We start from the raw sequence: 11724 nt of genomic DNA on the forward strand, positions 1-11724 counted from the left end.
TCCATGAGATAAAACAGAAAATCAGCAAATCTTCACGTTAAGAGAAGCCAAAATCAAACTGGAGTTATGCTTATTAAACAATTATCTTTTATTAAAGATGTTGAAAGACTTTTTTTCAGCTAATCAAAGAAGTAATTTCCTGCTTTGGGACTAGTAGTTACAGGTGTGTCAGTAGAGTCTTAACACCTGACTGGTTGATATTTGGTCTAAAGCCTGGAGCGTTTACTCTGAAAGGCTTCTTTTTCTCCATGAATGGAAATATCACGTCACTATCACTTGTGAGGCACTCGTGCTGAGCTGCATTTTGGGAAAACCTAAGTCTTTTCCTGGATTTGAATGGAGGTGTATCTGTGATACAAGAGAGGGGGGAAAACCATCAATGGTGTTTACCACTGATGTTGGTTCATGAGACACGACTCTATCTAGAGCTTCTTAGGAAGAAATGCCCCCTCCATTACCCCTGGGTTTCTCTAAAGATTTAGATAACGCAGCTTTTCATCCTGCGTCGGTGTGTCCGTCCGTTTGTGTTTGTGAGGGACTGTGTTTCACTTCACGCTGTCGATTATTTCTGCTTTCACTCCCAACGGCTTCTCCTCTCACTGATTGATGTCATCAGTGTTTTTCAGTGATATCATCAGTGTGTGCTGTGGTTTCCTAATGCCCCCCCCCCCCCCCCCCCCCCCCCCCCCCCCCCCCCCCCCCCCCCCCCCCCCCCCAAAACAACAAACCCTGCCCCCACCCAATCATCCTCCATATTCCCTCAGTGTGTGATTCAGTGTCTTTGTGCAGGGTCCCGTCAGGGGGCAGAGGGCACAGAGGAAGGCATTTTCCTGAAAATGTAGCAGAGGAGTTTTTGTGCTTTAGCTGCTGCTGCTGCTGCTGCTGCAGCGCTTCTCACTCAAACAGAAACCTTAAGGTGTGTAGCGTCAGTAGTCGCACCTGAATCAGTGATGTCACAGCAGGTTGGTTTTTCCCCCTGTACGGCAGGTGGAAAACACCCGCTGTGGCATGGAGGATTAAATTGTTAAACAGAAGAGCTGAGCAGCTGCAGGTTTCCTGTAATTTAATGTCAATTTGTTCTTTTGTAAAAAGTGATTATCACACAATCTGCCTCTGTGTCCTTCACCGTGACTGTTCGGGCCCTTTTGTTCACTTTAGTGGATTTGACCGACTTAGTTTTTTTTCTACTTTCTCGTTCCCCAGACTCAACCAACAGTGACTCAGCTAAATCGAAGGTAATATCTCCTACTGTATGTCATGAAATAACAGTGAACATTTATACACAAGTGAAACATGTGTGAGAGCTTCACAGTTACATTTCCCCTTTTTCAGGGGTCGTGGGGGTCAAAGAAGGACCTCACAGCGAAGGATTTCCTGACTCTGTCCATCATGTCAGCTGTATCAGGCGCAAGCGCAGAAAGCGGCATAACGGCCGCCGCGTGGGCAGCAGCACTGACGACGACTCAGAGCACGAGCCAATCAAAGCCGGACATCTAGGGCAAGAGGAGGAAGAGGAGGCGGCGTCTCCTGTAGGGTGACACTGCTCCTCGGGCAGCAGGCAGAGGAAGATGACGATGATGAGGAAGAAGAAGAAGAGGAAGATGAGGAAGTTGTAGAAAGCGGAGTGAAAGAGGAGTAGAACAAGAGGTGGTGGCGGTTATCCCAGTCGGCCGTGCTGCAAAGAGGAAGAGGTGCAGGAGGAAGACAGGCAGTGATATTGCTGCAGGAGGAAGAGGCAAGGGCAGAGGTTAAAGGGCCGGCATGGCGATCGCCAGAGGATGCACGCTCCATTGTTTCCGGTTACTCCACCCTCTCCACCTTAGGACGCAGCCTTGGGTCAGAGGGGAGGGGGGACGATGCTGATGACGAGCACAGCGAGCTGGTGAGCGAGACGGACAACGAGAGCGCTTTGCCTCGCGCTCCCTCACCCAGGAGAGACCTGATAAACACACACCCGTGAACACACAACCGCCAGCAGCCCCGCGCAGCTTCCTCTACACACACTACAAACCCCCGGTTCTCTCACCCACAAACCTGCTCGCCCCGCCCGCACCGCTCACACACACACCAGACTCTGTGGAGAGGAGTGAAGGAGGAGCGTGCTCCACCACGCCCTCGTCCTCCTCCTTCTCCTCCTCCTCCACCACTCACAGACTGCACTCGCGGCCTTCCTTTAACTCCCACAAGCTGATCCAGTGTGACACTCTGGCCAGGAAGAAGCTGAAGTCGGAGAAGGCAAAGGCTCGCTCTCTGGAGATGATGGAGCTGTCCGAGGCCTCCGCCCAGTGCGACGGGGCCGGCTCTGGGTCGGACGGTGCGCCCAGAATGAGGAGGGATACATCCAGAACCAACCCCTCCTCAGGCAGCAGTCAGGAGAGCCTGCGCCCGGCCCGGCCCAAAACTGCTCTGCCGCCCTGCGAGGCCGCCTCCTTCACCCCTACCGGCCCTGGCGGCAGGTCTCTGGCTGAGCAGGTTCGCGCTCGTCTGATGGGATCCGCCGACGACCTGCGCAGCGTGGGACTGCGAAAACCGCTCTCACCTGAGACGCGGAGGAAGAGACGGGCCTGGCGCAGACACACCGTGGTAGCCTCCCCGACTGAGACGTCCGACAAGAGACCCCCAATGATTGTCAATGACTTCCCCCTGTCTCCTATCAATCAAAACCAGGTCAAATCACCAGGGCTGCCTCGGGATGCCGACGTTCTCGAACAAGGACCTGCTGCACGTCAAGTACCCACCTCTAGATTCCACCAGTACCTGTGAGCCTTGCCAGCTAACACCAACCTCCACTCCCAAGGAAGGCTTCTAGGGGGCTGGGGCCCAGCCAAGCTGCAGACCCCCCTGCGGGTCATTAGACCCCAGCAGCAGCGTGAACAGAGTTGTGGTTAGTTGCCAGGTGCAACACGGTGAACCAATGAAACGGTCCGTCAGAGCAGCCCACCCTTTTCTTTTTGATAAGCTCCGTTTGCATGGCGAGGTGGCATTCGGGTGTTGCCAAAGCTTTTGTTTTCTCTCTTTCCTATATGTGTGCTTTTGTAGAAAATAAACAGGAACAGGGCAGAGACACAAACAGACCTCATCACAATCAATGTCACAGCCAAGAATTCTCATGTGAGCAACCACCGAGCGTCCTTCCCGTCTTCTCTTCCTTCCAGCCTGGCTCACAGACGTAAACAAAGGGTTAAAACCCCTTCAAGTGACCAGAGGAGGGTTCGGAAACGCGACCTTCCTGTGTCTCTTGAGAAAAATGGTGCTTCTTAATAAAGTGGAATTACAAATTTCTCCAAAACATATGTCTGTGGGCCAGAAGAATTAATAGTCAGGTTAAAACAATTTCAAGAGGGATGTCAATTGATCTTTTCATATCAGTCTTCCTTATCTGTTACTCCCCAGACCACACACACTGTTTATCTCAAAACAACACACACATTAGGTCACAGACACAAAGTACACTCATCTCTCTCTCTCTCTCTCTCTCTCTCTCTCTCTCTCTCTCTCTCTCTCTCTACGTGTTTATAATGTTTTTGCGCAACAATATTCGTGATGATGTCCGAGCGTGCAGGTGTTTGTGTTGAACAATTTTGTAACATTTGTACAAAGCCTTGTTAAGTTAACCTTGTAAATATAAATATTATGTTATCAAATTGTTTTCACTTTTTTTAGTTCTTTTTTTATGGTTTACAAAAAAAACGTGCATACAAGTGCACAGTCATTTCTTTCAGATTGTTACTTGAAATGTTTTCCCTTAATATATTTATTTTGTTGTTTTATATTCTCTCTATATATATATTTATATATATATATTTTGTATTAAAGTGAAAAAAAGTACTTTTATTGTGATTTCACCCTCTTGGGTGTACCAGTTCCAAGGAGACGAGATAAACACGACTAACCCTGTTCCTTATTTCCTCATTGATGCCTTTCTCTCTGATTCTCAGCACTGTGCAGAAAACTTTTATCTTGATTAAGTCTTAGAAATAAGTTCATCTGGTGACTTTATATTCAGCAGTGTTGCATCAACATGTAGCAAGATAAAAACAATGTAGTCTGTTAATTATTACACCATATTGGACAGTTTGCAGGCAGCTCAGAGCCACACTGTGACAACTGACCTCATTATTTGTTTTTGATATTCGTGTCTGGGTTTACTGAGGCGTTTGCCTTCACAGATCTGCTCATATATACTGAGCTCGAGACAAAGTATATCCCCTCTTGTGATAAAGAGCCAGAGGGGACGCCTGGCAGTGTTTAACAGACTGTTAAAATATTATGTGGTGCGTAGAAACGGCTACATTTTCACTATGTTTTCATCACATCCCCTTTGAGGGTTCGTCCGTCTGCACTTTTATTACATTGAGGTTAGATGACCGGGGACTTTTCCACAAGGTCAGGCTCTAATAAATCCTCCCTGACTGTGGAAACGGTGCATTCGAGGAAATGAACACAGAACACCTGCTAACAATCTTATAGTTTGTATCCCTCGTTTCAGAGCCAACGTGCCAACAGAAAATAACACAAGCAGGAGGCGCAGCTCCCAAAGTCACGAGAGTCTCGCTTGTTTTCATCCGACCAAAAGAAAAAACCCCAGTGAAAACTAAAATAATAATAACGATAATAATAATAATGATAAGTTATAGTCTTGTCTTACCTCAAGATATTTTCGACAAGTGCCTGATTTTTTCTGGAATGTGTTTTCTTTCTGCAGTGCCATGCTCAGTTCCTATCTTTCCGTTTTCCTTTTGTTGTTTCTGGGTCTCCTCCCTCCTCTCCTGTGGTTGACGGTTTCACTGAGGCACCGACCCAAAGATATGTGCATCAAATACAAGCGGTCTAACTGAGAGGAAATTACAAAAGAAGAAGCACACTTCACGTCAAGGACATGTCTATGCACTCTCTTTGTCTTTAACCCAGGCATTACACAGCTATTACTGATGCTGCTCAGAGGGAGGAGGTGTAGTTTTCTCTCAGCTGCTGTTTCCCTTAACAAACTGAGGCTCTCTCTTTGCCTGGTGATCCACAGTGTGTGAATATGGTACACCTAACAAAAACTCCCTTAGGTCAGAACAGACAACATCCCATCGTCCTACAGACGAACCAACAGCCCACTTCATCAACTCAGCTGGTGTGTGTTGTCTGAAATGTGATCCCCCCTCATGTCTCCTTGTTGTGTTTTTAAAATCTTTTGTACATACTATCTTCATATGTAACATACTGTATTGTGTACATTTGGAATTGCTTTTTGAGTATAACTAATATGAAAATGACTGGACTTTTAAAAAAAAGGTTGTCCGCCTGAAACCATTTCCCCTCATGGCTGTGTGCTTTAAAGCAAGGTTATATGATGTAAATAAACAGAACTATGTTTAAAAAAAAAAAAAGTTAATTACATGTGTGTTTGTTTTGGGATTATGGGATTTTGGGAGACTTGTGCTTTTACAGACAACTTCAAATAATAGCTGAATAACGCCCTCTAGAGGCTGTGGATGGATACGGTCTCTACAGGCCCTGTGGCACAGATTACCTCTGCTCCTGATGGAAACTTCTTCTGAAATACTGACACTGTGCCTTTTAATTCACTCGATCATAGAGCCACACCAGTGAGGATGTTTGAGGGTTGATGCCGGAAGTAAAACTAAAATGCGTCAAGGCAGAGATTAAACGTAACAGAGCTGTTTGCTGGAGGGAAGTGACTTAATGAATAAGTCTCCACTGCCATTACAGGCAACAGTTTGAAATGAAGCAATCAGCAAATATCGGTGAAATTCTGGCCGGTGCTGATACTCACTGATATGACTTTAATCAGTTGGGCTCTACTTGAATATTTATACATCCTGTGAAAATGAGCTGAAACACTGAATCTATAAGTGAAACTATGATGCTTCTACCGAAATTTAGAGCTCTGGTAAACACCATTTGCGGTGGATCCTTTAGATTTTGAAATTCTTCTTTAACCTTTTCTGAATACTATCCTTAATGGATTTTACTCAAGAATAGAACCTGACCCATGAGGATTTGGGGGGCCAATACCGATACCAATATTAGGATGTAACACCCTGTGATGTTATTAAACCCTTATAACAAAGAAATATAATTGAGGCTTGATATTTTACAGTTTGACTAAAATTATCCTAAGTAATTAAATGTAAAAAAATGTTTTACATAATACTTTATAGGACTGAGAATATTTAAAATAAATTATGTTAAATGTAAACATAAATGCACATCTTTTCTGCATTGTTTATTTACCATATAAAAAGGAAAACATATGTAGATATGGAAGATTAATAGCGGCTGATTTTAATCGATCAAGCGATTACTCGGTCTAGCCCTACTCAAGAGTGGGTTAACCTTCATAAAGAGCATGTCCATCATGTCCCATCCCCCCCTACTGCTGCTGGCTTCAGTCTGTATTCCTCCTATTCACGGCCCAGTGATGTCTTCTGTCAGGCTCCCCACAAGAAAGGCTTTGTGATTATCAACATGCTGACAAACAGCCACGTACAGTGTCTTCACGCTGCAGCGCTCATGAACCACTTCCTGTTTCGGAGCAGGCTTTTTTTTTTACAACACACGACAGGTTTAGGCAGAATTTCAAAATTTTATTTGAACTTAATATTAACACACAACTGTTAAAACGTCCACTCTGGAATTGACTTCTGCAAAACAGTCTTTTGCAAGCTGGCCCAATAAGCTGTCATTTGTTATTCTGTGTTTTTTTTTTTTTTTTATTATTAATGGTGGGGGCAACATACAATGTTTGATTTGATCAAAATCAAAAACGAAAGAGTAAATGTTCAATTGAAACCAACAAAATATCCTCGCGTTGTCAAATACATTCTCTTTATAAAAAGAACCATATTTTTTTTGAAGTATTTACATTTCATCTTGAAAAAAGAAAACAACAACAGGACACCCTTTACAGTCCAAATAGAAAATAAACGTCAAGTATTGCATTGTAATGCAAGGACTCAACAGTCCAGATGACAAACTGATTACAGAAAACTGATGACACTTTTTAAAAACGCAATAGTCCCGTTGTGTTACCTCTTTCAAACGGTGTTAACTAGTGTCCTCTAGTTGGTGGCGACCTGGGCCCTGTCGCTGCTCGGCTGGTTCTGCAGGAGGAGCTCCGTGTTCTGGACCCTCAGTTTGTCCAGTTCCCTCTCCAGCTCTCGGAGCCGGACCAGGGAGCTCTCCACGGTCAGACCCCCGGGCTCCACGGCGCGCCTCAGCCGGTGTTCTCCTCCTCCAGCCGGGACATGCACTTCTCCAGCTCCAGGTACTTCCTGCACCAGCTCCTGTTTGGTCATGTTCTGCAGGCTCTCGACGTGGTACATCTCGTAGGTCTCGGAAAAGTCCTCTCTGGAGAAACTCCCCACCTGCGTTCCCGGCCTCCCGATGCCCGTCGCTGCCTCCGCCGCTGCCGTCATCCTCGTCCTCCTCTTCGTTGTCGAAGAGTTTCCTCCTCGCTGCCCGTGTCCTCCATGCGACCACCGACCCCCGAGGGCCGCTTGACCCCGGTCTCGGTGTTGAGGTCGGGCTCCTCCCGGTCGTGCTCGTCCATCAGGAAACTGTGTGGTGTTGTACGGGGCCACCGGGAGCCCTTTGGCGAACATCTCCTCTCTCAGGCGGGAAGCCCTGGCAGTCTTCTTTCTCCTCCAGGGCTTTCCTCTCCTCCCAGGAAAGTTTGTAATAAGGCTTCCAGTTGCGCCTCTTCCTGGTGGGTCCTGCGCCGGTGTCTCTTCTTACCCAGGCTGCGAGTCCAAGCCGGTGTCGGAGTCGATGTGCAGATTCTCCTCCCTGCACCTGGTCCAAAGTGTCCTGCAGCGGTGCGCCTTCGCCGTTTTTTCTCGCCCGCTGTGTGAACACCGGCTTTCTGGTGCTCCTGCGCTGCGATCGGGGACACTGGAAGCAAGTTTCCGGCCGACAAGGCAGGGCACACCCCCCTCTGACCGCCTCTCATTTGCCATAACTTGTCTGTGTTGATATCTCCGCAGCTCTCCGCCCGCTGCTGCTGCTGCTGCCGCCGCTTCTGCTCCCTCTGTCGCCCCCTGTCGCCGTTCACGGGTCCTCCACGGCTGCTGACTGGGAGATGCTCCAGCGCGTCTCGGCTGCTCCCACCTGATGGGCTGCCCGAAGTTCTCAGGTGATGGTGTCCGCTCCGCTGGTTCCGTCATCCTGCTCGATCCGCTCCGATCGCTCCCGCTTTAACGCATTTCCAAACTACGTTGACGCTTTCGAATCTCAGCTTCAAAAGTTCATTAAAGACGTCAAACTTTTTTTTCTTTTTTTTTTTCAAACGAAATGATTCTATGCCAGAATGAGACAAGAGCCACTGACGGAAGTTTAGCTGATGTGTAAAAAAACAAAGTGTGTAAAAGTAAACTTCCGAGCAGTACACACTTGTTACTCCTCCGAGGGTTTGTCAGAGCAACTGTCGCTAACTACCATTAACTGTTTCGATGCTGTCACAGCTGTCGTTCACCCGGAGACCACGTTCCGCCCTCACAACAGTGTCCAGTGTGCTCCTCAAGAAGAGGGAGCTCGTGTTTATATAGTAGCTCCGCCTCTGCGCCGTGCGCATGCTGCCGCACGTCGCGCCTGGTGAATTGTGGGACATGTTGTTTGGATTTCGGTGATGCGAGTGGCGGAGAAGGCCACTGCGAACTCCAACGCCCACAATTCTACCACAACTGACAAGCATTTGAACCAATCCCACTGTAGAATGTTCAGCACGGTAAAGCCTGCCCCTCTCCTCGTCCATTGGACAAGAGGACATCTTTGCTGTTGCTAAGCTTAAAGTATTTTCTAATTGGACAGTGTGGCAGTCTATCAAAAGTACGTAATCCACACCAAGAAAGCAGTCCGGGGCATTTTCATGGGAGCTACCATCTACCAATTAAGGGGGAAGTAGGAAAACTAACGAAGTACAAGTTGGTTTAAATACTTCTAAATTACATCGCACTGTTACTGAAACAAAATCCAATGTGTTATACATGTGAATATCGAGTTTAGCTTTACTTGCTGTCCACGTAGCCACACGTCGAATGAATGCTACAGCGAACTCCCTCCTACATTGGGACCAAAATGAAGACAACCTCTAACGGAAACTAGTCCGCGCTGTGTGTTCACATCAGAAAACCAGTAAATAAACACATTTAAAAATGTAAATAAATGTTCTCGTTCACTGGTGAAAACACGTGGTTTGTTTTCACTTGGATCTTTGAATGTTTCAGTATAAACAGGCTGTGCGCTGTGCGGAGTGATACACTGTGGGGGCAGCGGCTCAGGAGAACTCTGGAATCAGCGTAAACAAACGTCAGTCATTGTGGAGCAGCCGCTGCGAGTGCAGCTCCGAGCCCCTCGCTGTGTAAAGGGCGGGTCAGGCGACCTCACTCTGGCTCAGTGGTCGTGTTCGCAGTGTTCGGGCTGGTGCAGAGTGTTTCTGAGTATTTTCTTCCACTCGTGCTCTGATCTGCAGTGTTAGACCTACGCTGTTGTGTCGTGTTAACAGCTAAGGATAAGCTAGCTAGCTAACGTTAGCCAAACGTTGACGCTAGTTAGCAGATAAGCGTCTGTGGTGTCGCGACCAAAATTAAACTGTTAACAAATCAATGAATGTGAAGTCAAATACGTCACAACTATAATAAACGTAACGTCAGCGCCATGTTAATTCTAAGAGAATAGCTTGGAGCTAGGAAAACGCCACACAGTCCACGAAGCTAGGCTATCGAATGCTAACTAGCTTACGCTACTACGTTGCGTAAAAAGTTAATGAACAATGATCAGTCATTCATTTTCAATGAAATGTTTCCCGTATATATTAATCGATAGAGCTGCGAACACAACAAAGTGAATAATGGCTAAACAACTAACAGATCGCCAGTGTTAGCCATCTGCTAACTAGGCCTGTGTGTTTATCCTGGGTCGGGTTAATTGCTGGATTGGAACGTTAGTTCTGTGTTACAGAATTACGATTAATTTCAACATATGTATTTGTACTTCCTGTCGGACAGTGTGGTTCTCGGTGTGTATAAATACACAAACAGTTTAATCAACACACTTTGTTCTTATTGATCCGTGATGGGAGACCCTCGATGAACTAGTTCAGTTTCAGGAAGTAGACAGGCCCTGATCTTGCAAGGCAGCTCTGAGCCTCCAGTGAGTTTACTGCTGCTCACTAAGCTCTAGTTTGATTCTGCATTAAAAAATAACAATGTTCTTATAATAGGTTTCTTCTCATTTTCTTTATAAATGTGGTCAGGTTTAAAAAATAAATAAACAGCTTTAAAGAAATCAGTGTTAGAAAAATATGTCAGTCTTGTTCTTGCAACTTAAACTATTCCAAAATATATATTTTTTTATGCACATTCTTCACAAACCCACATGGAGGGACTGCTTGCACACTCGGTGTCTGTTCACTGTAAAGGAGTCAACACACTGACTTCATCTTTCTGTGTGTGCTCTCTTTCCTCACAGTCAGTGGGTTATTCAGTCTGTGACCTCTTATGGTGGCTGACGGCTCTCTCCCAACACTGGGAATCCGGTGGCTTTAAACACAACACAGGCCCAGTGTTTCTACTAATAGAAGCAGACAGAGTTTCAGCTCTGGCAAATGAGCGAGGCCAAGCCAGGGAGTCCTTGGAGGAAGAGGTGATGTGTTCCAGTTAATATGAAACCTAATGACCACGGAGATTGAGAAATCATACCTAGGTCCCCACCTCCACCCCCACCCTATCTTCTCCAATCAAAGAGCAGCACAGGCCAACACAACCGAAGCTGCTCCTGCATAGATCCCAGTTTGTGAGGATTAGCAGGCATGACTTAATCTCTCGCCCGGTCTAACGTTGGTTGTTGCTGCAATTGAGGAGAGATGAAAGATAGAAATGGTCACAGGCCTATGTGTGGCCGTGAAGGGTAAAAATGAAGCATTGGCTGATATGCATCCAGGCAGAAGCGGGTCCAGATTGGTGTTTTTGCAAGAGATGTGGCAGAGAGAGGCAAACACCAAATACCCGAGCTGCATAAATGACACTGAAATGAAAGATATCGCTTTAAGCACACTCCACCCACCCCACCAAACCTGTTTACTTGTGTGTGTGTGTGTGTGTGTGTCTCTCTCTCTCTCTCTCTCTCTCTCTCTCTCTCTCTCTCTCTCTCTCTGTGTGCGCTCACAATCCCATGTGTGGATGCCTGTGGATCAGGGATGATCACATTTTATACCTTCATTGACAGGAGCAGCTCCAGACCGCCCGGCTGAGCCCTGTCCCACTCCTGCTCTCTTATACAACTCCATTACAAAGACTCAATCAAGTTTGCAGCCAGTGCCCTGGTGCTTCGGGCACTTCTCCATCTCACCACGACAAATAAAGATTTCAGTCCAGCTCCTCTCTTTTTACAGATCCGTGTGGACAGTGTGCACAGACATCTGGCCACAGGAGATGAATTTGACATTACAGAATTGATTGTTGTTGTTCTTGTTGAGATTTCAGCTGTTACTTCAAACAACCAACAGGGGGAGCTGTTCCCCAATTTAACTGGCGTTGAAGTGGATTGTTCTCTCCTGGAAGTAAAGGTGTTTTTTTGTTTTTTTCTCTCTGTGAGCAATACTTCTTTAGAGAAAATACACTCATTCAACCTCGTTTTTTTATTTCTCTGAAACAGTCATTGGACCAAGGACATAAAAGTGTTTGGTATCTAACAGATTTCAGCAGATAGATGCCC

At 46.4% G+C, this 11724-nt stretch overlaps 2 protein-coding genes across 2 annotated transcripts in view; one reads left to right on the forward strand and one right to left on the reverse strand.

Annotated features, from left to right (window-relative positions):
* The window catches only part of arhgap23a (Rho GTPase activating protein 23a), a 37609-nt gene extending 32231 nt beyond the window's left edge, over positions 1-5378 (forward strand). The window contains 9 exon segments of the mRNA XM_034594555.1: positions 1204-1235; positions 1333-1405; positions 1408-1532; positions 1534-1559; positions 1561-1634; positions 1637-1657; positions 1660-1689; positions 1692-1904; positions 1907-5378. Coding sequence (XP_034450446.1) covers positions 1204-1235; positions 1333-1405; positions 1408-1532; positions 1534-1559; positions 1561-1634; positions 1637-1657; positions 1660-1689; positions 1692-1904; positions 1907-2763 — 1451 coding nt within the window. The 3' untranslated portion in view covers positions 2764-5378.
* A 1200-nt stretch (positions 5379-6578) lies between these two features.
* hexim1 (HEXIM P-TEFb complex subunit 1) lies at positions 6579-8540 on the reverse strand. The gene is given in 12 exon segments (XM_034594584.1): positions 6579-7237; positions 7240-7282; positions 7284-7358; positions 7360-7458; positions 7460-7570; positions 7572-7646; positions 7648-7722; positions 7724-7753; positions 7755-7799; positions 7801-7849; positions 7851-8152; positions 8154-8540. Coding segments are annotated over 12 exon segments (1092 nt in total). The 5' UTR covers positions 8178-8540; the 3' UTR covers positions 6579-7073.
* Between the last annotated feature and the right edge of the window lie 3184 nt (positions 8541-11724).

Source organism: Hippoglossus hippoglossus, chromosome 8 (genome assembly GCF_009819705.1).
Source record: "Hippoglossus hippoglossus isolate fHipHip1 chromosome 8, fHipHip1.pri, whole genome shotgun sequence".
Lineage (NCBI taxonomy): Eukaryota > Metazoa > Chordata > Actinopteri > Pleuronectiformes > Pleuronectidae > Hippoglossus > Hippoglossus hippoglossus.